This window comes from Perognathus longimembris, chromosome 28 (assembly GCF_023159225.1).
Source record: "Perognathus longimembris pacificus isolate PPM17 chromosome 28, ASM2315922v1, whole genome shotgun sequence".
In the NCBI taxonomy this organism is placed as follows: Eukaryota; Metazoa; Chordata; class Mammalia; order Rodentia; family Heteromyidae; genus Perognathus; species Perognathus longimembris.
Genome location: NC_063188.1, coordinates 46845921 through 46871706, shown reverse-complemented (window position 1 = coordinate 46871706; position 25786 = coordinate 46845921). Strand labels below are relative to the sequence as shown.

General features: G+C 36.9%; 1 protein-coding gene across 1 annotated transcript in view; it reads left to right on the top strand.

Moving 5' to 3' along the window:
- The window catches only part of Pcdh11x (protocadherin 11 X-linked), a 679365-nt gene that overhangs the window by 432710 nt on the left and 220869 nt on the right, over positions 1–25786 (top strand). The window contains exon 7 of the mRNA XM_048336144.1: positions 5020–5218. Within this exon, the coding sequence (XP_048192101.1) occupies positions 5020–5218 (199 nt within the window). The remainder of the gene's footprint in view (positions 1–5019; positions 5219–25786) is intronic.

The window sequence follows — 25786 nt, the reverse complement described above, 5'->3', positions numbered from 1 at the left end:
ACCTTGTCTTCCTGAGTATTTTATGTAATATAGTAATCTCCAGTACCATCTATTTTTCTGCAGATGATATAATTTCATTCTTTGAATTACTCATTGTGTATAGGTAGCACATTTTCTTTATCCAGTCATCAGCTGAAGAACACCTCGATTAATCCCACTATTTGTCTACTGTGATTAGGGCTGCTACTAACATGGCTCTTCAATATTTCTCCACTGTTTTCTGAGTTACGTTAGTTCAGATTTCATGCCCAGCAGTAGTATAACTGGATCATCCTTTTTTCAGTTTCTCCGTTAAACTCCATGCTTGTTTCCATAGTGGTTGATTGCTCTTTGTTGCATTCCTAACAATGCATAAGGGTTCATTTACCCCCAAACCTTACCAGCCTTTGTCACTGTTTATTTCTCTGATGATAGCAATTTGGAAGGTAGTGAGATAGAGTATCAGTGTAGTGGGTTTATCATTTGTTTGTTTTTGTTTTATGTCAGTTCTGGGCTTGAATTTAGTTCCTGGGCTACATCCTTGAACATGTGTTTGGTCAAGGCTAGCACTCTAACACTTGTACCAAAGCTCTATTTCTACCTGTTTTTAAATTATTTTTGGTGCCTAATGGGAGATTAGTGTCAGGCATATTCCTCACTAGGCTGACTTAGAACTGCAATTCTCAGATCTCAGCCTCTTGATTAGATAGGGTTACTCGCATGAGAAACTAGCACCTGGCTTTCCAGTGCAGTCTTAACTTGTTTTTCATTATGGCTATGGACATTGTACACTTTTTATGTATTTATTGGCCCTTTGTATTTCTTTTGCAAATTTTCTGTTCAATTAATTGCCTATTTACTGTTTGGATTATCAAACTATGTGTAAGGTCCACCCCTGGGGGTGCTTTCATGCAAATGCCCCCCAACTCTTTAAGTCTGCACCCAGTATCTGAGTTACCTAGGTAACTAGCACACCTGGAGGCAGTTACCTCCTCCTTCTCTGAGGTCAAATCCAATCCACCTGGCCCTATCTCTCACCTTTCCCTATATAATCTGGCTCAACACGAATCTCCCCTCTCTTTATTTTTCTATATAACTCTCTCTTGCTCTTTTCTCTCTTTCTCCTTTCTTCCTTCCCCTCTGTCTCTGCATGCCTCCATCTTATGTGGACTGGCAGTTTTCTATCCCCCCAATAAACTGCTTTCTGCCTGAACCATGTGGCAGTTTCATTTCTGGTGAGCTTTACAAAATCTGGTGTCATGACTCAGGAGGGGACAGTCAGGTGTTGCTGGATCCCCTCCTCCCTCTTCTCTTTTGAGGGTTAATCCATTGGCTCCCCGACCACCCCTCCTCAAACCAAACTGCCAAAAGCCAGAGGAGACTCATTTTGGACTTTTCACCTTTACCATTGCTGGTTACACATCCACCACATCATCTCCTCTCTACTTCTGGTCAGTGACTCCTGTCTACAGATCCTCTGTCTGACCATGCCAGAGGGACCCCTTGTGCTTTCTTCGCCAGCCTGTTCTCATTTCAGGGATGCCTGAATTGAGGAATTTGACTCTACATATTTGCAGACCCCTTGTCTGTTTCCTTGTGGATCCCCATCTACATCCTTATAGACTCCTATGTCCTCCCCAGGCTACTCCATAAAGTCAAACTGCCTCATAGGCTGGAAAATCAGTCTCAATGGCCCAACCTTGTGCCCTCGAGAGTGTGACAAGGGCTGGGTTCCAGGGACCTGCTCTAGGTTCTCTCTCAAAGTCTAGCTATTGTGGTTTGATCTACTCCACAAGCGAAAGGCAAAAGCAGGCAGTTTTAGAGAAGTAACTTTGACAAGTCTTTGTGGTCAGTTCCTAATAAGTTACAGCCCCTGCCTCTTGAGATTTCTTCAAGGTTTCATTCAAGGTCCACCAAGCGACAGCTGGTGCTTGCCTTTTCCCAGAGGGGTCACATCTCCACCTTTTACCCATAATGTCGATGCCCCTTGCCAGCAGGAAGTAGCCGGAGAGAGTCGGCGCCCTTTTTAATAATCATTAAAATGCCGGAATGTAAGGTCCATCCCTGGGAGAATTCCATGCAGATGCCCCCCACCTGTTTAAATTTGCACCCAGTACCTGAGTTACCTAGGTAACAGTCTCACCTGGAGGCAGTTACCACCTCCTTGTCTGAGGTCATATCCAATCCACCTGGCCATATCTCCCACCTTTTCATATGTAAACTGGCTCAACACAAGTCTCCGCTCTCTTACTCTCTCTTGCTCTTTTCTCTCTTTCCCCCTTTTTCCTTCCCCTCTGTCTCCCCACGCATCCATCTTGTGTGTGCTCGTAGTTTGCTCCCCCCCCCCACTCCACCCCAGTAAACTGCTTTCTGCCTGAACCATGTGTCGAGTTTCCTTTCTGGTGAACCTTACACTATGGTATTCAGAAACACGTGAAATTATTAAATTTTAAGTTTTAGTGTTTCTAAATATAGTTTCATAGTAATACAGGCAAGCTTGCTGTTTTTATTGTCTTCAAAATATGATGGATTTTCTATTTTCAGATTTTATACTACATATAACATCAAAGTCACATAGCTAAGATGAAGGCTAGATTATATGGTTGAAAAAGCATAAAATTTTACTTTGTCCTTTACAACTAAAATAATGATTGGTTATTTGCTCTCAACATTGTAGATATATTTTATTGTTATTTATATAAGGTACTTCTTTGCAAATTCATGAGGCTAAGGATAATGTTTATTATTACAGGACTAGAAAGAATTATTTAATGTTTTTCATCGTTATACTTTAATGAGTAGAAGTTCTTCCAAAGTTTCATGAAACATTCTTAAGAATAACAAGATTATTTCTTGTTACAGTGCCCCCTATCACACACTAGTGGAAAAATAGAGTGACTGACAGGCAAGGGAATTCAAAGTGTTCATGCAATTTATGGTTATAAATTGATGATTATAGAAAATTTGAAGCTTTTAGTTTATACTTTCTACCATGGATTCCAGACTAACAAAGAAAGGAATAGTGACCAGGCAAAAGAACTGAAATATTTCAGTCATGTCATTTACCTAAGGAATGCTTTATTCTAGAAAGTACACTACAGTTTAGTCATGAAGCAGTGTCACTCTCCACAGATTTGTTGTGGTATACAACACATCTACTAATAAGCAAAATATAAAGAACTCTTCTGAACTTTTCAATATTTCAATGCTACAGCAGACTTTTCTTTAATACTTCTCTGTTCTCTTTTTAATATTCAATACACTTATTTGTCTAGTTTGAGCATATTTTCATCTGTGACCAGTCTTGCTACGAATTTCCTTAGCTTACACCACTAACAACTCTCTTTAATAGACAGAAAAGAATCTTGTATGGCTGAAAACCTTGCGTAAAGTAAATCAGTAGACTTGTTCTTGTTAGGACAAATGTTTATATGAGTATAAATATATCCATAGAGCATGTTGTTATATGTTACATATGCTAACCATGTACTCATATTTTATTCTGAATTTCATATGTAAATGATGCAATTGAAGTTCATTATAGTTATCTACTTAAGTGGTGCCTTCTGTTTATATATCACATTGTATTAGATGAAAGAATAATATTTAAATAATAATAATAGTATTTAAATGTTTCATATCTCCATTTTAATTAAATGACTAAGGTGAATTTATGGAAGTATTTGCTTCCTGACATGAAAATGTAACAGATAAATTACAGTGACTTTTGGTGTAATAAGTCTCTTAATCTCTTCTCTAATTTGTATGTTTCATGATGCCAGTAGTTTAGTGCTTTGATTTATTCTTGCAACTAAACTATCCCTACATTTGGAGACATAAAACTACATGTTTTTTTTCTTTTTATCAAGAATTTTGGTGATGCACAAGAAAGATGGCTATTTGTTCCACATTAACTGGTTGCTCAAATGAGGTGGCTCAAATATATAGATTGCTAAATTTCTTCCATGAGTCCACACTGGAGTTTGAATGACATATGTGACAGCTATGTATCATATATGTTTCTGACACCTATGCTGGAGTGGCTGGAAATGCTGGACTTTTCTGTCTATTGTATTCATTTTTTATGCAGTCTTTCTAAACAATTGCTACCTTGGGCTTCCTCACAACATGGCAATCTTTCATAGCTGCCCAGCTTTCATTGCAGCTGCCATTCCCTAGGATTAGTAGTTTAAGGGTGCAAGGGAGAAATGGTAGGGTTTGATAACAAAGTGTGTGCCCAAGTTAGTTATGGTGGGGACTCTATGAGAACCGGAATACCAAGAAGTTAAGTCCACTGAGGAAACTATCTTTGGATAGTAACTACTATGTACAGAAATACTGCAAATAAGAATATTGCAGCCTTTGATAATAACACCTTTCCTAGATGTCACAAACTTCTTGTTTTAGAAACTAAAGAAAGGAACATATTTATATTTTGTCTTAGGTCCTTCGTCTTCTGTTATTCCTTCATTTGCAATGATACATACAATCTGTTTTATAAAATACTATGAAATGATATCCATACTATGTGCTTATTTTGCTTTCATAGAGTAATATCAAATTAACTCCTGCTCAAAGTTTGTACTACTTATGCTAAATGTTAAAAATGATTGAATTATGCTAATGATGATTGGAATTTTGAAATGTTAAGTCTACATTATTGGATAAATTTATGTTAATTTCATAGTTCTCCAAAATGTTATAAAACAATAAAATTAGGTTTATTCATGCTTATTATTTAAAAATAATCATTGTCATGTAATAGATAAATACACTCAAACAGTGAGAGACCTGGATAGGCTTACTTTTCAACAAGTTGAATTTCACTCTGTGTCTAATGTACCTTATTTAATAAATAAAAGCAGTTCTGCTGCCTGTTGAGGCAGATTTGAACACAGATCTGATTATTCATAAAACTAGAAAGTGTTCAAATTTCAAGATGTTAATAGGGCTTCGCCTGATAATAAGAAAGCTTCTAACTTGATGCATTAAGCAGTTATGTAGACCATTGCTGAAATTTTGTAATTTTCTTCCTTCTAGTCCCAGCGACGTGTTACATTTCATCTACCAGAAGGCTCTCAGGAAAGCAGCAGTGATGGTGGTCTGGGAGACCATGAGCCAGGAAGCCTTCCCAGCACCTCTCATGCCCTGCCTCTTGGTTATCCCCAAGAAGAGTACTTTGATCATGCTGCACCCAACAACCGCACTGAAGGAGATGGCAACTCTGATCCCGAATCCAGTAAGTGCTAACTTCATAATTTCCTCAAAATAAGTGGGTTTATTGCATTTGTAGTTGAAACTAGAATAGCCATACATGGGCAGATTATGGTACAATGTTACTGGTGACAATAGTCCATTACAATCATGTAAGTATGACACTCCTAAAAGGTAAACATACAGAGTTAAGTGGATGATTTATATGTACCATTTGGAAGTATTTGCAATGTGTGACCAATGCTACTCTAATTTTTAATGGAATTTATTGTTATTAGTTTATGGAGACATCATCAGAATTTTCTACATATGAATACACATATACATGATAGGTGTATCATCATTCATCATGCATCCATGAATGCATCATTATTCTATAAGGCCATCATAATAATATGTAATTACTTAATCATCAATTTTATTTTGTTTTATTTATATGTGTAGATGTAAATTATAGAAATAATTCTATATACCCAGTGTTTAACTTTAGTACATATTAGAAAAATTTTCAATTGCTTTCTTTCTAGGGAAATAGAGATTCCCACTCCAATGTGGGGAGATTGGTTGGTGGTTTTCATTAACAAGCAGCAATCACATGCCTGTCCCCCAGTATCATTTAGAATGATATTAACATTTGAAATCCAGAAAAAAAGGCAAAAAAAATCATGGTATATAAACTCCCAAAAGGGACTGGGAGTGTGAGTTAGCGGTACACTACTTGTCTAACATGCGCGAATCCCTGGGTTCAATTCTTCAGCATCACATACACAGAAAATGCTGGAGGTGGGTGCTGTGACTCAAGTGATAGAGTGCTAGCCTTGAGCAAAAGCAGCCAGGGGCAGTGCTCAAGCCCTGAATTCAAGCCCTAAAACTGGGAGGAAAAGAAAACTACAAAAAGCTTGGATTCTTAAAAATTGTAAATTGATTTTCAGTTTATATTCTTTTCTTTTTTTTTTTTCTTTTTTTTTTTTTTTTTTTTTGCCAGTCCTGGGCCTTGGACTCAGGGCCTGAGCACTGTCCCTGGCTTCTTCCCGCTCAAGGCTAGCACTCTGCCACTTGAGCCACAGCGCCGCTTCTGGCCGTTTTCTGTATATGTGGTGCTGGGGAATCGAACCCAGGGCCTCGTGTATCTGAGGCAGGCACTCTTGCCACTAGGCTATATCCCCAGCCCCTCAGTTTATATTCTTGAACATGCAGTGAGCATGCATGTTTCCTTATAATTTTATTTTTTCACATTTTTTGAATAATTACTTATTTATTGTCAAAAGTGATGTACAGAAGGGTTACAATTTCTTACATAAGGCCATAGGTACATTTCTTGTACAATTTGTTATCTCCTCCCTCATTTCCCCTTTCCTCCTTCTCCCTTTCCTTCTCCCCCCAAGAGTTGTCAGTTGTTTTGTAAGTATTGCTTTTGTAGTCCTTTGACTTTTTATCCTTTGTCTCTCGATTTTGATATTGCCTTTCCATTCCCTAGTTCTAATACCAGTATATACACTATCCAGGGTACTCAGATGAGATACAGAGATAGCATGGGGGCAACCACAGGCAGGGGATACAAGAGGATCATCAACAAAAAAAAAGCTAGCTAGCATTTCACATGGCATTTTGAAAATAATTACAACAGTGATATAACACTCGTTTCCATAAGATGGAGTTCATTTCACTTAACATCATCTTATGTGTTCGTAAGGGCGTAGCTATTGGGCTGTTGTGATTCTCTACTGTGACTATCCTAAACCTGTGCTAATTATTCCCTATGAGGGAGACCATAGAGTCCATGTTTTGGGGAGTCTGGCTCACTTCAGTTAGAATAATTTTTTACAAGTCCTTCCATTTCCTTACAAATGGAACAAGGTCATTATTTCTGATAGAGGCATAAAATTCCACTGTGTATATGTGCCACATTTTTCTGATCCATTCATCTACTGATGGGCATCTGGGTTGGGTCCATATTTTAGCGAAGACAAATTGTAAATCTGCTAAGCTACACATATTTTAGAAGATTTTTAACATTCCAAGAAGTAATAGCTTGCTTGAGATATTAAATAAAGACACAAAGGGAAGCACCATAGTTTTAAGATATACAAGTAATTAAGCTTCAATATATTATATAAATATAAATAAGAAATGTTGAAAATAATTTTAAATATGGATTTAGAATTTTAACAATACATGTAGACTTTAGCAGTGGCTTTTTCATCTTTAATTCTCTTGACTTCTTCAAAAGTTAAGGAAAATTGAGTAGCTAGATGTTAAGATTTAAATTAAAATTAAATATACAGAACCAATTGAGGGAGCCTGGAGTGTGGCTTAGCGGTAGACTGCTTGCCTAGCATGCACAAAGCCCTGGTTTCTATTCCTCAGTACCACATAAACAGAAAAAAACAGTAGTGGTGCTGTGGCTCAAGAGGTAGAGTGCTAGCCTTGAGCAAAAAGAAGCCTTGGACAGTGCTTGGACCCTGATTACAGTCCCCAGAACTGGCAAAAAGAAAGAGAGAAAGAAAGAAAGAAAGAAAGAAAGAAAGAAAGAAAGAAAGAAAGAAAGAAAGAAAGAAAGAAAGAAAGAAAGAAGAAGAAAGAAAGAAAGAAAGAAAGAAAGAAAGAAAGAGAGAGAAAGAGAGAGGAAGGAAGGAAGGAAGGAAGAAAGGAAGGAAGGAAGGAAGAAAGAGAGAAAGAAAGAAAGAAAGAAAGAAAAAAGAAAGAAAGAAAGAAAAGAAAAGAAAGAAAGAAAGAAAGAAAGAAAGAAAGAAAGAAAGAAAGAAAGAAAGAAAGTGGGCTGGGAATATGGCCTACTGGAAAGAGTGCTTGCTTCATATACATGAAGCACTGGGTTCAATTCTTCATGCACCACATATATACAAAAAGGCCAGAAGTGGTGCTGGGGCTCAAGTGGCAGCATCCTAGCCTTGAGCAAAGTGAATCCAGGAATAGTTTTCAGGCCGAGTTCAAGCCCCAGGACTGGCAAAAAACAAAACAAACAAAACAAAGGACAGAAGGAAGGACAGGAGGGAGGGAGGGAGGGAGGGAGGGAGGGAGGGAGGGAGGGAGGGAGGGAGGGAGGGAGGGAGGGAGGCAGAGAGAAAAAGAACCAATTGCGACATGACATCTTCGGATGGGTAGTACTGATGCTTGTATTCAGGGCCATGTACTTGCAAGGCATATTCTGTATGGCTAAGTCATGCCTCCAGCTCTCATTTTCTTTCTCTGTAGAAATGTGAGCACTGGATATGAAAGTTATTATCAGTATGTCAGTATGATATACTTTTAAATCATCAAACACATAAAGTCCTAATCATCTGGTATCTCCATTTTTACTCAAAATACATTGTCAACATTTATTGAGATTATTAATTTTTCTAAAACATGCATTACAAATCTAGATGTCATTGATCTACAACACAACATAGTGATTTTTTTATTAAAAATACATAGCTGTGTTAGTGGCAGAACCAGTTTGTAAATACATGAAGCAATATTGCCCTTCATACAGTATATTCTAGGTGCATGTCCTTTGGAACCTGTTAGTAGATAAAATAAAATAGCATACAAGAATTTATCGTTTTTTTAATTGTCAAGGTTTATTTTTAAATCTACTGAAAGTTATTTTTTGCACATGTCATATGTTAGTCACTAAGGAATATTCTGAATAAATACAATGTAGAACTAATCCTGAAATAAACATGAAGCTGAATGACAGTAGAATGAGTTCTAATTGATTAGGAGAAGAATCGTCATGCAACAGGTGTCATAAAACCTTTAAACTTATATGCATATTGACTCCAAATATATTTTATAATGTAAAAAAAATTAAAAATTCATATATAGTATTCATTACAGAAATTACATTTATTCATGTTAAAGTTATATTACTAGGAGCAAAGCATTAGCTAATTCATGTACATAAGAAGTTTTATTAAAAGGAAAATGTAACATTTTTAGTAGGGACTAAATATCCTTTCCTTTAAATATACTGGCAATATTATTTTGAACATTATATATTTTGTTCATGTTTATTCATAGATTGAAAAAACTGAAAATCCTGAGTTAAAGATAATCTTTTCTCAATAATAAAAAAATACGAGCAGGATTTGGCCTATAATATTACTAAAGCAAAGGCTGTATTTTGGCTTTTTTTATTTAAAACATCTAATAGAATGGATAAATATGATTCAAGAGTATTTCCGTTTCTGCACAAGTTTATCAATATTATTGAATCAGTGTTTAAAGATTATTTTGCTATGAATAGTATTAAGACACTGCTCTCCTATAACACCCGAAATTTTTCTCTAAATCATATTTAAAGTTACATTTTTAGTAAGATTTGCCATTTTGGGAAAATTGGAAGCCTTACAATAAGGACAAGTCAAAATTTTACTTGACATTTTATTATCTTAAGACATTCTAGTGAATTTTTTAGTATTTTATGTGTGCATATGCACATTTTGATTACAGACAAACCTTAGGTGGTAAAGAATTTTTCCTAACAAAGTAATTTCTTTAAGGTAGTACTCAGAAGCTAGTTTGATTCTTTCAAAAGAAACACTATAGCTCTGAAATTGTACACAATAATGAGTTTTTTCCTGATATGAAGCAGATGTCAATAAACTGTGCAGAGTGTTATGGAATAGCACCACAAAGTGGAATGTAAACTGTTGCAGGAAATAAATGTTGTCCTTAAGCAGTGCAATTAAGTTATGCAGTTCTCATCTCCTATTGTCAAATATATTGCCTTCTCATTCTGCTGTCTTTTCTGCTAATGAATTGCTCAAAATGGTACATACTTCTTAATATCCCTTTTAGGCTCACATAAGCAGACAAAAATACAACTTTCAAGAATGATATCTCCCCAAGATTGTTGGAAGGATATACTGATACTAATTTGAAAACATAGTTGGTTCCCTGGTTGATAAAAATAACTGACTCTGGGCTGGGGATATGGCCTAGTGGCAAGAGTGCCTGCCTCGTATACATGAGGCCCTGGGTTCGATTCCCCAGCACCACATATACAGAAAACGGCCAGAAGTGGCGCTGTGGCTCAAGTGGCAGAGTGCTAGCCTTGAGCAAAAAGAAGCCAGAGACAGTGCTCAGGCCCTGAGTCCAAGCCCTAGGACTGGCAAAAAAATAAAAATAAAAAAATAACTGACTCTATGAAGGAATAATGCAATCAATATTCTTAAACACTTTGTCAAGACTTTACATTTTCTTTTTAATCTCAAAACATCAAGAAAACTCAATACTACTTATTTTCAAGACCTAAATTTAATCAAATATCTGATTTTCTTTTTTTATAAGTAGACGACTATAAATTTTTAAACTTCATAATTCTAATTTTCTTACTGTAGCCTTCATTTTATGCAGTTCTCTTCTAAGGAACAAATTCTATATTCCACACTTTTTCTGTTATAATAGGTCCCAATTATGTTCATTTTTTCAATGCACAATGCTCTTTGATGTTAGTTAATTTGTCAAAATAAACCAAATATGTTGTTTAATATCAAATCAAAAGTAGAATAAGAGTATGTCCAGTGAACTATGGGCTAGTTTTTATTTAGTAATACCTGAAAATCAGAAATGAGATGAATACAGTGGCTCAAGCCTATAACCTAATTAGTTAGGGGATGTGATCTAGCAAATCATACATTTTATTGCAAGTCCCTGCAAAACAGTTTTAGAGGTTCTATCTCAATCAACAATTAGCTGTGGTGACACAAGCTTGTTTTTTTATATAAAGGATAAGTACAAGGGCTGAGATCATTAATGTGATTTTTCATCCCAGTGACATGTGGAAACACAAGCAGCAGGATGGCAGCCCTACTTTGAAAATAGCCAAAACAAGCGGAGGCTGGTTCAAGTTGTAACAGTGCCTGCTTAGCGAATGGGAGGCTCTGAGTTTAATCCCAAGTATCATAAATAAATAAGTAAATAAATATATAAATAAATAAATAACAAATGGAAACATAATACAAGAAAAAACATCATTGTTTACTTCTGGATTATTGTGCACAATGTAAAAATATCTGGGTTTTCAAAGCACACTCTGTAAACATTAATGGAAATACAAAATGAGTGGCTCTGGAAATGTTCATTCTGTATATTACTGTCGGGAATTTTACATACATATTCAGTTATAGTATTTATCTATTTGAGGAAACTGTAACCTTCATGAGACTATTACTAAAACAACATATCATGTACAATTTTATGTTCATATGTACATACTATTTGTGAAAAGAAGATGCCTCCTTTCCAAATTCCTTTTTGAAAATGTTGTTCTGGTATAATTTACACTGAGTTCAGAGACTCAATATTTGCAGTTGTTAGTCACATTAAACTTCATAAACTTCTGAAGTATACATGTATATAAATCCAGTATATGTGGGATTGAGCTCCCCTGCCTCTTAAATAAAGAATGCATAGCATTTTTTTTCTATAGTTACATTGGAGGGAAAAAGCCTAAGTACAGAATTTCTACAGGTCTACTGGCATATTTAACTGATCACAGATGTGATCCATGTTTGCTTGGAAATGAATTGGTAAAATATATGTAATTCTTCTAAAGAGCCACAGACAGGACTTCAACTTAGCAGGCATGAAACATTTAATTTTTAGCAAACCTCTCCAAAACAATGACATAAAATATTTAGCTTAATCGGCATTTAAATTTTCTTCAAAGGAGAATTATATCATCGGCACTTAAAAATAAAACCTTCTTTGATGGGTATGATCATTTCACACACTAAATCAATTCATCTTCAAAATGCTGTGGCTGGTCCAGTGACTGAGATCTGGCCCTCAAAAATCAAAACATTTTTTTGCCAAATTTTATCCACTGTCAAGCTATATTTGATTCTTTTCTTTTCTTCTTCTTCTTTTTTTTTATACTAATACTGCACTCTTTCAGTGAAATTAAACATCTACTATACATGTATTCCCAAGAATATTTAATTTTACTTAAGCTCCATAAAGATGAATATAGAAGGGTAGAAGAATGAATTGAGATGGAAGACAATGAAGGCAAGAATTCAGATACCACAAAATTGAGAAACATAAAGGAAGGAGTGGTTCAAAAGAGGATGACGATTTTGATATGATGACACAGATCAAGATGTATTGTGGGGGCTGGGGATATGGCCTAGTGGCAAGAGTGCTTGCCTCGTATACACGAGGCCCTGGGTTCGATTCCCCAGCACCACATATACAGAAAATGGCCAGAAGTGGCGCTGTGGCTCAAGTGGCAGAGTGCTAGCCTTGAGCAAGAAGAAGCCAGGGGCAGTGCTCAGGCCCTGAGTCCAAGCCCCAGGACTGGCCAAAAAGAAAAAAAAAATATATATGTATTGTGCACATAAACTGCTTCGTTAAATTTCCCAAAAAAATCAATATGTAACCTAAAATTAAGATAAAGGGGAGGGGTGGATTGAGAGGGGTGTATGAGACTGTTGAAAGGGGTGAGTGACATGGATTGACATTCATAAACTGCCTTACTGAAAAGAAACTCCTTTGTACAACTACTTAATGATTATAAAAATAATTAAAGAAAAAGTAAAATTAGGCTCAGCATTGTGTTGATATACCATGCAATGGGATGAAAATTAAGATGACACTAAATTTAAAAGGATAAATCTGGTAATGTATATCTCAGATTATCATGTCTGTTTGACATTTATTTCTTTTTCAATGGATTATGTAAGCTTAACCCTCTAAGGCATTACTAATTAATTCACATAAAGGAAGTGATTAATCTTTTCCTGGGAACCCATCTTGATTGATTCTCTACTGTTGTCTAATTATTTTTTTATAAAAAATAGGAGACCAATCTGACTGACTAGAGCGAGAGAGCTGCCAAATTTGTCTTGGTGTGCTAGGACGGTTGACATGAATATCACTAGGGTAATTATTAGTTGAATGTTTCATTATTTGAACATTTAATTCTAAAGTATGACATTTGATAAAATGAAAAAAAGGAGTAGATCAAAAAATGAAACTTTAGGAGATAATCTAATAATTCATCATTAAAACACCATTTCATAATTAAGAATTTTAGAATTAATTGTCTAAAAGGTAAATAAACTACCAAAATATTTTTTCCAGGAAACTTTTTATATGTTAGTAGTTTAGGGAAAGCATTATGCTGAAGAAATGGCATTAATTCCCAATGTAAAATTTCAATAAGAAAATTTCAATCCATTACCATACATAAAAATAATATATGAGGTGAAACTAGCAATCTTCCAGAGGAGAAATCTGACGGAAAACTTCTGAATATATAGTTCAGAAAGTCTTATTCATATGTATGTTCAATTAGGTGTTTTTTACTTCACTTTCATTTTTTTCCCTTGCTTTTTGAAAGACCGTCTTCCCAAGATAACCTTGAACTCATCAACCTTCTGCTTTGTCCTCCTGAGTGATTTTATTCCCAGTGGGCATCAACACACCAAGCCTCACTAGGTTCATTTTGGTATTATATGCCCAGGAAAATTTAACTCCATAGGCATCACTATATTTCCTTGAAAGACATTTTCCCAAGGAAGTCACAAGGGAGTTAATGTATAACAATGAAAATAAAATGAATCTCATCAGTTTGTTAATATATTTACAAGACAGAAATAGAAAATGCATTAAATTTAAGGGAGTATGCTTCATGTCTTGAAGGAATACAAAGGAAATATAATACAAGTAGCTATACTCAAGGTAGTTGTATATACTCAGGAAGGGCATGGAGAGTGAGGTCAAGAAGTCAGAAATGGACTTCTACATTTGCATTTCTATCACGGTTTATTGTGTTGATCACTCCTCAAATAGATCAAGAAGATTGAATGTTATGAACACAGAGAGCATGTTAGGTTGTTAGCCCTAACTTGTGATAGACTCCACTGTGATGACTGCAGCAAAGTATGACAACTTCCTATACTTGCCAACTCTACAGAAGTTCCTTGCTATGGTGCAGAAATAATTTGAGGAATTCTCAGAAGGTTAATGTGTTGTAGTCTTAGTTTTAAAATTCATATCTAGCCAGACTAATTCTGTCTCTGCTGGCTATATACAAATAATTTCTTCCTTAAGATGACTATACTTTGAGTTTTTAAAGGTGAAATGATAATATGTGTTCAGAGAAATCATAACTAGAATTTTCAATTTTAATCTTTGCACTAAAGATACTCTAGGCAATTCTCACAATAGTAGGAAGCACAGGTCACAGTTAGCCATGCCATCATGAGGGTAAACAGCTTGCACTCTAGTGTGTTGCTATATCATGAAATTCTGTAGATAATTTATTAAATATATTTGTGACTTACAATATTTTTCAATTAAACTGGGATTACACAGTTATAACCCTATCATAAGCTGATGAGCACTTTCATTTTAAAGTTAATTCATAATGCTATATTTTTAGTGTATATAACACTAGTACATGAAGAAAAAAGTAAAATTATTTAAATTAGTTCTGTCAACCGGAAATATTGTATTTTGAAACTCAAGTCAGGCTGAGGGACATGAAGGGTACATATTTTCTATCATATGTTGTTGCAGATCCTGCAGTGCCAGGAGCTGGAAAGGTGTGAGCAACGGCTCTGTGGCCATTGACTCCAACCCTCAAGGCTGCAAGTACTTGCCGTTTCTTGGTTGGTGGAAAATTTCCTTTCAGATTCTGGCCTGGAGATTGGCCTTATGGACTGCATTTTGAGGGCATGCCTTTGCAAAGTGTCCTTTTTGGAAACATCGGAAGCACCTCCTCTGAGCAGGGCCATTCCCTTTTCTCTTTGGATTCCACATCTGCTTATGCAGAGGGTGAGGTGGAACAGCCCAAGAAGGGCAGTGACCAGAGTCACTCCCTGTACCCACGAGGGCCCAATTTATCACAGAGGTGAATAGAATTTTCCAAGGTCCCTGTTTTCTTCCTTTATTGTCAAAGTGTAGTATAGAGAGGTTATAGATTCATACGTAAGGCAGTGGGTACATTTCTTGCTCCACTTGTTACCTCCTCCCTCTATTTTCCCCCACCTCCCCCTTCCCCCGTGCCCTCCCCCCCGAGTTGTACAGTTAGTTTACACAAAATAGTTTTGTAAGTATTGCTTTGGGAATGGTTTGTCTTTTTATCCTTTGTCTCTCGAATTTGATATTCCCTTTCACTTCCCTAGCTCTAATACTCGTATCAACAAGAACCAGATGAGATGTTGAACCAGAATTGTGCCAGCTTCACAATCAACTACAGTTTGGCTTAACGGCCTTAAGAAGGCAGGAAACATGCTCTTGAAATCCTCACCAGCCTCTGTCTGATATTAGACAACTCCTGGTTCCTGGCCACAGAAGTAGGAAGCTTCCTCCATGCTTTGGCTGCACATTCATTAATCTTCCCATAAGCAACTTTGGGGTAATCAACCTACTGCTAAGCATCAGAATATTCACCTGTACCCACCAGCATGTCATAAGATTCAGGGATGTTGGTGTGGTTATTATACTTTGTCACCTCATGTTAGACCTTTCCATCCATTCTTCCTTCCATAACAGGTAATCCTCACCTCCCCCCTGTTCCCCTTTGAGGCAGGCCTGAGCAATTGTGTTCCAGTCCTCTGGGCATAATGCATGACTGACTAAATTATCAATCAAGGAAAAGTAAAAGGATCAGTTGTCCCATATTGAGCAATGGTTTCTTTTAATTCCTTAAATTTGGAAATATCATACTGCTGTTTGGAAATCCCCAGTATCCCTCCCCCCCCCCCCCCCCGCCCATCCTTTCCATTCAGTATTGCCTTTTGGACTGTGTACATAGGTAGAGGATTCTGAATTAAGAACTTAGGAGATGCCGGCAGTAGTTGCCTTCCCCTTTTATCACAGGGAAGGTGGCTTTCACAGGGCCGGGAATGGGGGAGGGTCCGGGAGGGTCTTTGTACTCCTTACAGAGTATGTAAAAATGGACACAGACGTCCTGTATTCTTAACACTCCCGCACTCAGATGGACAGCCATCTCGCTACTCATCCGTTACACAGAGAAGGGTCTCTTTATCTTTCCCTTCAGGTGGGGATTTTATAAAATTTCAATCTGGTGATTGAGATCAAGACTGTCTTGAATCATGTTCCAAACAGAAAATTTTTGAGGGGGGGGGGGGATAGTATGTTTTCCTCTGGTTTTTGTGTGATTCTTTAATTCTTGGCCCACCTTTTGCCATGTGGCCAAGTTCATAGTTCCCTCCTGGGGGAATCAGGGACAGAGATTTTCTTTTTTTTTTTTTTTTTTAATTTTTTTAATTGTCAAAGTGTGATACAGAGGGGTTACAGGTTCATATGAAAGGCAGTGAGTACATTTTTTGTTTTACTTGTTACCTACTCCCTCATTTCCCCCCTCCCTCCCTCCCCCTTTCCCTCTCCTCCCAAAAGTTGGGCACTTGGTTTACACCAAATGGTTTCTAAGTGTTGCTTTTTAAATGGTTTGTCTTTTTGTTCTTTGTCTCTTGGTTTTGGTATTCCCTCTCCCTTTCCCAGATCTATTACACGTATTGGTCAATATCCAGTGTACTCGGATGTAGTACAGTGGTAGTGAGGGTACAGCCACAGGAAGGGAATAAAAGAGAGACAAAACTAGGCAAACCACAGTCAAATAAACAGACAAGAAAAAAGAGAAAAAAAAGGAGTGTGAGTTCACATGGCATGTTGAGAATATTTACAATAGTGTAACAGTTCTTGTTTCCTTAACATGGAGTTCATTTCACTTGGCATCTTCATATGTAGTCATATGGGTGTAGTTATTGGGGTATTTTGGTCCTCTACCATGACTAGCCTATTCCTGTACTAGCTATTTCCTCTGAGGGACACCATAGGGTTTATGTTTCTTTGGGTCTGGGTCACTTCACTTAGTATGATTTTTTTTTCCAATTGCTTCCATTTCCTTACAAATGGGGCAGTGTCACTCCTTCTGATAGAGGCATAGAATTCCATCGTGTATATGTACCACATTTTCCTGATCCACTCATCTACTGAGGGTGATGTAGCTTGGTTCCATGTTTTAGCGATGACAAGTTGTGTTGCGATGAACATAGTTGTGCTGGTAGCTTTAGTGTGGTCTTGTTTGTAGTCTTTTGGGTAGATGCCCAAAAGTGGGGCTGCTGGGTCATAGGGGAGCTCTATGTTTAGCCTTCTTAGGAAACTCCACACTGCTTTCCAGAGGGGTTGAACAAGTTTGTATTCACACCAACAATGTAGTAGTGTTCCCTTTTGGCCACATCCTCTCCAGCATTTGTTGTTATTAGATTTCCTGATAATAGACATTCTTCCTGGGGTGAGGTGGTATCTCAATGTTGTTTTGATTTGCATTTCTTTTATTGTCAGTGATGTAGAGCACTTTTTCATGTGACTCTTCACCATTCTCATTTCCTCTTCAGAGAAGTCTCTTTGTAGGTCTTTAGCCCATTTGTTTAGAGGGCTGTTGTTTCTTTTTTTTGGAGGAATTTACCTTTTGAGTTCTGTGTATAGTTTAGATATCAAGCCTTTGTCCATTTTATGGCTGGTGAAGATCTTTTCCCAATTTGTGGGCTTTCTATTTATCTTGGGCACTATATCCTTTGCCTTGAAGAAGCTCTGCAGTTTGATACAGTCCCACTTGTCCAGCCTTTCTTTAATTTGTTGGATTACAGGGCCTATGTTGAGGAAGTTTCTTCCAGAGCCAAGGAGTCCAAGAGTTTCTCTTAGTACATCTTATAGAGTTTTCAGGGAGTCTTATTTTATTTCCAGGTGTTAATCCATTTGGAGTTGATTTTGGTGCAGGGTGATATATAGGGTTCTAGTTTTAGTTTGTTACAGGTGTTGATACAGTTTTGCCAGCACTATTTGTTGAAGAGGCGGTCTGTGTTCCAAACTATATTTTTAGCTTCTTTGTCAAAATATTTGGTTGCTGTAGGTCTGTGAGTTCATTTCTGGGTCTTCAGTTCTGTTCTATTGGTGTTCAGGCCTGTTCTTGTGCCAGTACCAAGCTGTTTTTATTACTATAGCTTTGTAGTACAATTTAAAGTTTGGTATTGATATTCCTCCTGCACTGCTCTTTCTACTTAGGATTGTCTTTGCTGTTTGGGGTTTTTTATTGTTCCATATGAATTTATTAATTGTTTCCTCTATTTCATTGAAGAATGCTGTTGCGATATTGATGGTATTGCATTGAATTTGTAGATAGCTTTTGGTAATACTGCCATTTTCATGATGTTAATCCTCCCAATCAAGGAGCATGGGAGGTTTTTCCATTTCCTTATTTTGGCCTTAATTTTCTTTATTAGGTTTTTTAAAGTTCTCATTATAGAGTTCTTTCTCACTTCTTTGGTTAAGGTTATTCTTAGGTGTTTTATGTTATTTGAGGCTATTGCAAAAGGTGTTGCTTTTCTGATTTCTGCCTCGCTCTTCAGGTTGTTAGCATATATAAAAGCCATTGATTTTTGAGCATTTATTTTATATCCTGCTGCTTTGACAAAGTTTTGGATCAGCTCTAGTAGCTTGGGAGTAGAGTCTATGGGGTTCTTTAGGTATAGGACCATGAGGAACAGAGATTTTCTTTTTTTTTCTTACTTATTGTCAAAGTTATGTACAGAGAGGTTACAGTTTCATATTTTATGCATTGGATACATTTCTTGTACTGTTTGTTACCTTCACCCTCATTCCTCCTTTCCCCTCCCCCTTTCTCTCTCCCCCCATGAGTTGTTCAGTTGGTTTACAACAAAAAGTTTTACAAGTACTGCTTTTGTAGTCGTAGCCTGTTTGAACTAATCTTAGAGACATTTTCTTTCAGAAGGGCCTTAAGGGCTGTCAGAAACCATAGCCTCTCCTGGCTCTGTTTATCCCCCCTGTTACATCTTCTTTCCCTTTCCGCTTCTGCACTTTGCAGTCCCTTTATCGGACTACATGTGGGTGGGAGAAGTTCTTGTTCAGTCACCAGGAGCAAAGGAGTCATGATGAAGGGGAGGGAGAGAAGGCTGATGGCACAACTCTGTTTATTCCAGAAAAAGCCTCAGCTATATACACTTTCTATATTTTTTGAAATACTTGAATAATATTGTTCTAGGAGCCACTTCTCTGAAAAGTACAAACAGCATTCATCTTTCCTTCTTTTATTTCAATCAATCTTTGTCCACCATGCTCCTAGAGTTGAGCCCCCAGGCCTAGAAGCTGAAAACACTTCTTCAGACCAAAAGGGCAAGTACTTGCAGCCCTGAGGGTTTTAGTCAATGGCTGTGGAGCCTTTGCTCACACCTTTCCAGCTCCTGGCACCCCAGAGTATGCAAAAATATGTGAAAATGAGATTTAAATAATAAGTATATGCATATACAGCCATATGCACAGCCAATACTAATTGAAATACGGTATACAAAAGTATACTTTCTATGGTGTAACCTCTTTTAACAATTAGGTGACCACTTAATGAAATGAATTCCAGGAAGCTGGAATATATTTTGTCTGAAAAGGTAGGGCTGAAGAGGGCTGGATGAAGGGAGAGTCATCATATACAATGTACATATGTTAAAATTGAACTAGGTTATTTAGGGGAATGGGTGAGACTGGAAAAGGGTGGGAAGAAAAAATGATGGGAGAGATAACATTGATTGAGATGTACTATACTCCTAAATAGACATGTTGAATTGAATGCCCTTTGTACATTTAGTCAATAAAAATAATTTTAAAGATGTTATAGATTTTTTAAAGGTGAGGACATCATTATTTCTGAACAGTAGTATTACTATTATCAATTGTATTAATTATTTGGAGCAATGGGCTAAACTTCTTGACTCTAGGTTGAGAAGTGAAGGATAAATGCTTACTACATGCCATTGCTTTTTTTTTTTTTTCTTCCAAATTTTTATTATCAAACTGATGTACAGAGAGGTTACAGTTTCATACATTAGGCATTGGAAACATTTCTTGTACTGTTTGTTACATTGTCCCTCATTCTCCCCTCCCTCCTCCCCTTTCCATTTCCCCACCATGAGGTGTTCAGTTCACTTACACCAAACAGTTTTACAAGTTTTACTTTTGAAGCTGTTTGTCTTTTTTTACCCTGTGTCTCTCGATTTTGGTATTTCCTTTCAATTTCATAGTTCTAATACCAGTATAGACAGTTTCCAATATACTCAGATAAGATTACAGAGATAGTGTAGATACAACCACAGGAAGGTGATACAAGAACATCATCAATAGTATAAGATACAAATACACATGGGATGTTGAAAGTAGTTACAAATGTGATATACCAATAGTTTCCATAACTTGAAGTTCATTTCACTTAGCATCATCTTATGTGATCATAAGGGTATAGCTACTGGGCTCTTGTGATCCTCTGCTGTGACTTGCCTAAAACTGTGCTAATTATTCCCAATAAGGGAGACCACAGAGTCCATGTTTCTTTGGGTCTGGCTCACTTCATTTAGTATAATTATTTCCCAGTACTTCCATTTCCTTACAAATGGGGCAAGGTCATTCTTTCTGATATAGGCATAAATTTCCATTGTGTATATGTACCAATTTTCCTGATCCATTCGTCTACGGAGGGGCATCTGGGTTGGTTCCAGATTCTCGCTATGACAAATTGGGCTGTGATGAACATTGTTGTGCTGGTGGCTTTACTGTGATTTTGTTTGTGGATTTTTTTCATAGATACCCAAAAGTGGGGTTGCTGAGTCACAGGGGAGTTCTATATTTAGCCTTCTGAGGAATCTCCATAATGCTTTACAGAGTGGCTGAACCAGTTTACATTCCCAACAGCAATGAAGTAGGGTTCCCTTTTGGCCACATCCCCTCCAACAACTGTTATTGTTAGTTTTCTTGATATAGGACATTCTTACTGAGGTGAGATGGAATCTCAATGTTGTTTTGATTTGCATTTTTTTTATGGCCAGTGATGTAGAACACTTTTTCATATGTCTCTTGGCTATCCTCATTTCATCATCAGAGAAGTCTCTTTGTAAGTCTTTAGCCCACTTGATGAGTGGGCTATTGGTTCTTTGCTGTTTTGTTTTGGAAGAAGGTAATTTTTTTAGTTCTGCATATATTTTAGATATGAGACCTTTGTCCGTTGAATGGCCAGTAAAGAAATTCTCCCAGTCTGTGGGCTTTCTGTTTATCTTGTGAGCTATGTCCTTTGCCCTGCAGAAGCTCTGCAGTTTGATGCAGTCCCATTTGTGCAAACTTTCTTTGATTTGTAGCCTTTCTGAGTCTTTGTTCAGGAAGTTCCATCCTGCGCCAAGGAGCCCAAGTGTTTCTCCTACTTCTTCCTTTAGTGTTTTCAGGGTGTCTGTTTTGATTTGAGGTCTTTAATCCATTTGGAATTGATTTTGGTGCAGGGTGATATATAAGGATCTAGTTTTAGTTTGTTGCATGTGTTGAGCCAGTTTTTCCAGCACAATTTGTTAAAGAGGCTATCTTTCTTCCAAACTATTGATTTAGGTCCTTTTTCAAAGATTAAGTAGGCATACTTCTGTGGGTTCATTTCTAGGTCTTCAATTACGTTCCTTTGGTCTTCAGGCCTGTTCCGCTACCAATACCCAGCTGTTTTTATTACTATAGCTTTAAAATACTGTTTGAAGTTGGGTATTGTAATTCCTCCAGCATGTTCTTTCTGCTTAGGAATGTTTTTGCTATTCTAGGTCATTTATTGTTCCATATGAATTTCTGGATTGCTTCCTCTATTTCATTAAAAAAATGGTGTTGGGATATTAATGGGTATTGCATTGAATTTGTAGATAGCCTTTGGAAATATTGCCATTCTGATTAGATTAATCCTACCAATCCACGAGCATGGGAGGTTTTTCCATTTCCTTATTCAGACTTAATTTCGTTTTTTAAGCTTTTAATGTTCTCATCAAAGAGATCTATGACTTCTTTGGTTAAGATTATTCTTGGGTATTTTCTGTTTTTGGGGGATATTGCAAAAGGAGTTGCTGTCCTGATTTCAGCCTCGGTCTTCGTGTCATTAGCATAGAGAAAGGCCATTGGTTTTTGAGCATTTATTTTATATCCTGCAACTTTGCCAAAGTTTTGGATCAGCTCTAGTAGCTTGGGTGTAGAGTCTATGAGGTTCTTTAGGTATAAGATCATGTCATCTGCGAAGAGAGAAAGTTTAACTTCATCTTTTCCTATTTGGATCCCCTTTATATTTTCTTCTTGCCTAATTTCTCTGGCTAGGAATTCTAGTACTATGTGGAAGAGCAGTGGAGAGAGTGGACATCCCTGCCGTGTTCCTGATTTGAAAGGGAATGGCTTTAGTTTTTCACCATTTATATTTATGCTTGCTGTTGGTTTGTCATAAACTGCCTTTATTATATTCAGGAATGTTCCCTGGAATCCCAGTTTTTCCAGGGCTTTTGGCACAAATGGGTGCTGGATTTAATTGAACGCTTTTTATGCATCCAGAGATAAAACCATGTGGTTCTTTACATTGCTCTGGTTGATGTGGTGGATTACATTAATTGACTTGCGTATATTAAACCAATTTTGCATCCCTGGGATGAATCCAGTTTGATCTTGGTGTGTGATTTTTTTGATGACCTGTTGAAGTCGTTTGGCCTGAATTTTATTGAGAATTTTTGCGTCTATGTTCATCAGGGAAATCGATAGTACTATTTCCGTGATGAGTCCCTGCCTCGTTTTGGGATGAGGATTATACTGGCTTCATTGAATGTGTCTGGTAGTGAATGTTCTCTTTCAATTTCATTGAAGAGTTTGAGAAATATTGGTGTGAGTTCTGTTTTGAAGGCCTTGTAGAATTCTGCAGTGAATTTACATGGACCTGGGCTTTTCTTGGATGGGAGAAAATTTATTGCCATTTCTATTTCAATACTGCATATGGGTCTGTTTAGAAGGTTCCAATCTTCATTGTTGAGTTTGGGGACCTGAATTTTTTCTAGGAAATTATCCATTCCTTCCAAGTTCTCAAATTTGTTGGTATAAAAGTTTGCAAAATAGTACTTTATTGTGTTCTGAATTTTGGTTGTTTCAGTGGTGATGTTACCTGTTTCATCTCTTATCTAGTTTACTTGAGTGTGCTGCCTTCGTTTTTTGGTCAGGTTTGCCAGGGGTCTGTCTATCTTGTTGATTTTTTCAAAGAACCAATTCTTTGTTTTGTTGATACTTTCGATGGGTTTTTTTTGTCTCTAATTGATTTAACGCTGATTTGATTTTAATTATCTGCTTCCGTCTATTGACTTGGAGTTTGGCTTGTTGTTCTCTTTCAGGGAAATTAGGGTGCTTCCTTAAATTATTCAGTTGCTTTTTCTCCAGTTTGTTGGTGTATGCACTCAGAGATATAAATTTTCCTCTGAGTACTGCCTTTGCTGTGTCCCAAAGGAGCTGGTACTTTGTGTCCTCATCTTGGTTGAAATCCATAAACATTTGAATTTCCATTTTAATTTCTTCAATGACCTACTGATGGTTCAGCAGTGTGTTGTTTAGTCTCCATGAATTGTAGGATTTTCTGTGGTGGTTGTTTGAGTTGAGCTCTAATTGTATTCCATTGTGGTCTGAGAGAATGCAGGCAATGGTTCTGATTCTTCTGAATTTGTACAGATTTTCTTAGTGCCCTAAGATGTGATCTATTTTGGAGAATGTTCCATGTGCTGTGGAGAAAAGTGTGTATTCTGTTGTTTCTGGGTTGAATATTCTGTAGATGTCGATTAAGTCTAGTTGGTCTATGCAATTGTTTAGTTCTGTGGTTTCTTTGTTCAGTTTTTGGCATGTTGATCTGTCCAGAAGTGATAGTGGAGTGTTAAAGTCCCCAACTATCAATGTGTTTGGGTCTATGAGTGATTTAGAGTCAGCAATGTTTGTTTGATGAAGTTGGGTGCTCCTGCATTTGGTGTGTAGATATTTAGAATGGTTATATCTTCCTGTAGGAGAGATCCCTTTACTAGTATGTAGTAACCTCCTTTTTCTCTTCTTACCTTTTTTAGTTTGAAGTCAATTTTGTCTGATACTAGGATTGCAACTCCAGCTTGCTTACGGGGGCCATTTGCTTGAAAGATTTTATTCCAGCCTTTCACTTTTAGAAGATGTTTACTTTTGCTGGATAGATGTGTCTCTTGTAGGCAGCAGAAAGATGGTTCTTGATTTTTGGTCCAACTTATGAGCCTATGTCTTTCGATTGGAGAATTAAGTCCATTAATGTTGAGAGTTAGGATTGAGAGATGATCGTTTTTTCCTTTCATTATCCCTATCTTGTTAAAGGCTGTGTCTTCCCATTTCTTGATCTGATGTTTACTATTTAGGGTTCATTTTTCTGTCTGTATTGGGATCTTGATTATTTTCCCTGTATAGTACATCTTTGAGGATTTTCTGTAAAGCTGGTTTGGTGGAGATATATTGATTCAGTTTTTCCTTACTGTGGAAGACTTTTATTTGACCTTCAGCTCTGAATGATAGTTTGGCTGGGTACTGTATTTTTGGTTGGTAGTATTTTTATTTAGTGTTTGGTATACTTCATTCCAGGCTCTCCTTGCTTTCATGGTCTCTGCTGAGAAGTCTGGGGTGATTCTGATTGCTTTTCCTTTGTATGTGATTGTTTTATTGTCCCTAACAACTTTAAGGATTCTTTCCGTGTACTCTCCTGATCCTGTTTTGATCACAATGTGTTGGTGGGATGTCCTATTCTGGTCTTTTTGGTTTGGGGTTCTAATTGCTTCTTGTGTCTGTATAGGCCTATCCTTCTGGATATTTGGGATGTTCTCGGCTAATATTCTCTTAACTAGTTTGCCTATTCCATTAACTTCTTTCTCCAAGTTTTCCTCAATACCTATTATCCTTAAATTGGGCTTCCTGATCATGTCTTGAATCTCCTGTAGCGATCTGTTTTGTTGATTGGACTGGATTTGTATTGATTTTTGATTTTTCTCCATAGATTCTAGGTAATCTTCAGCTCCTGTGATTCAATCCTGTACTTCAGTTAGTCAGGTCTGTAGGCTAGCTACTTTATTTCGAATCTCTTTTCCTTCTGACTTGTCTTTCCTGATGATTTCCATGTTATCTCTTAGGTCTTGCATGAATTTCTTTACTTCATTAATTTGGTTTTGAGTGCTGTCTCTCAAATCATTTACCTGGGTAGCTATCTTTTCATTTGACACTTGAATTTCATTATCTTTCTATTTGTTGAGGCCATGAAATCTTCTATTACTTTATGGAAGGATTGCTGTATTGAATCAAACTTTTCATTTAACATGTTTATCAGTAGGCTTTGGAGAGCATTTTGAGGGTTCTCCTCTATGTCTTTGGTTGACTGCTCTTTTTCCTGCTGGTATTGAGTGGGAAAAAAGACTCCATTTTTTGCCATCTTTCTTGTGTTTCTTCTGCCCATTTGGATTGGCAGTGCCAATCTACAAGCACCTGTGAGCAACGTTTAAGATCCAAAGCAGCCCTTACCAAGCACTGTTGTGTAAATCTTATAAGTTCACAATTATATACAGATACATTGTATACCTGTCTATGAACTTAGATTTGGTGTTCCTAAAGAATACAATTTCAATATAACAACTGATTCTGGGCCCTGTATTCAGTAGTTACTTCTTTACTGCTACAACCCTATGAGCAATTCTTGTTCTTATATTAAGTTAACCAGGAGTCAATGTAACCTGGA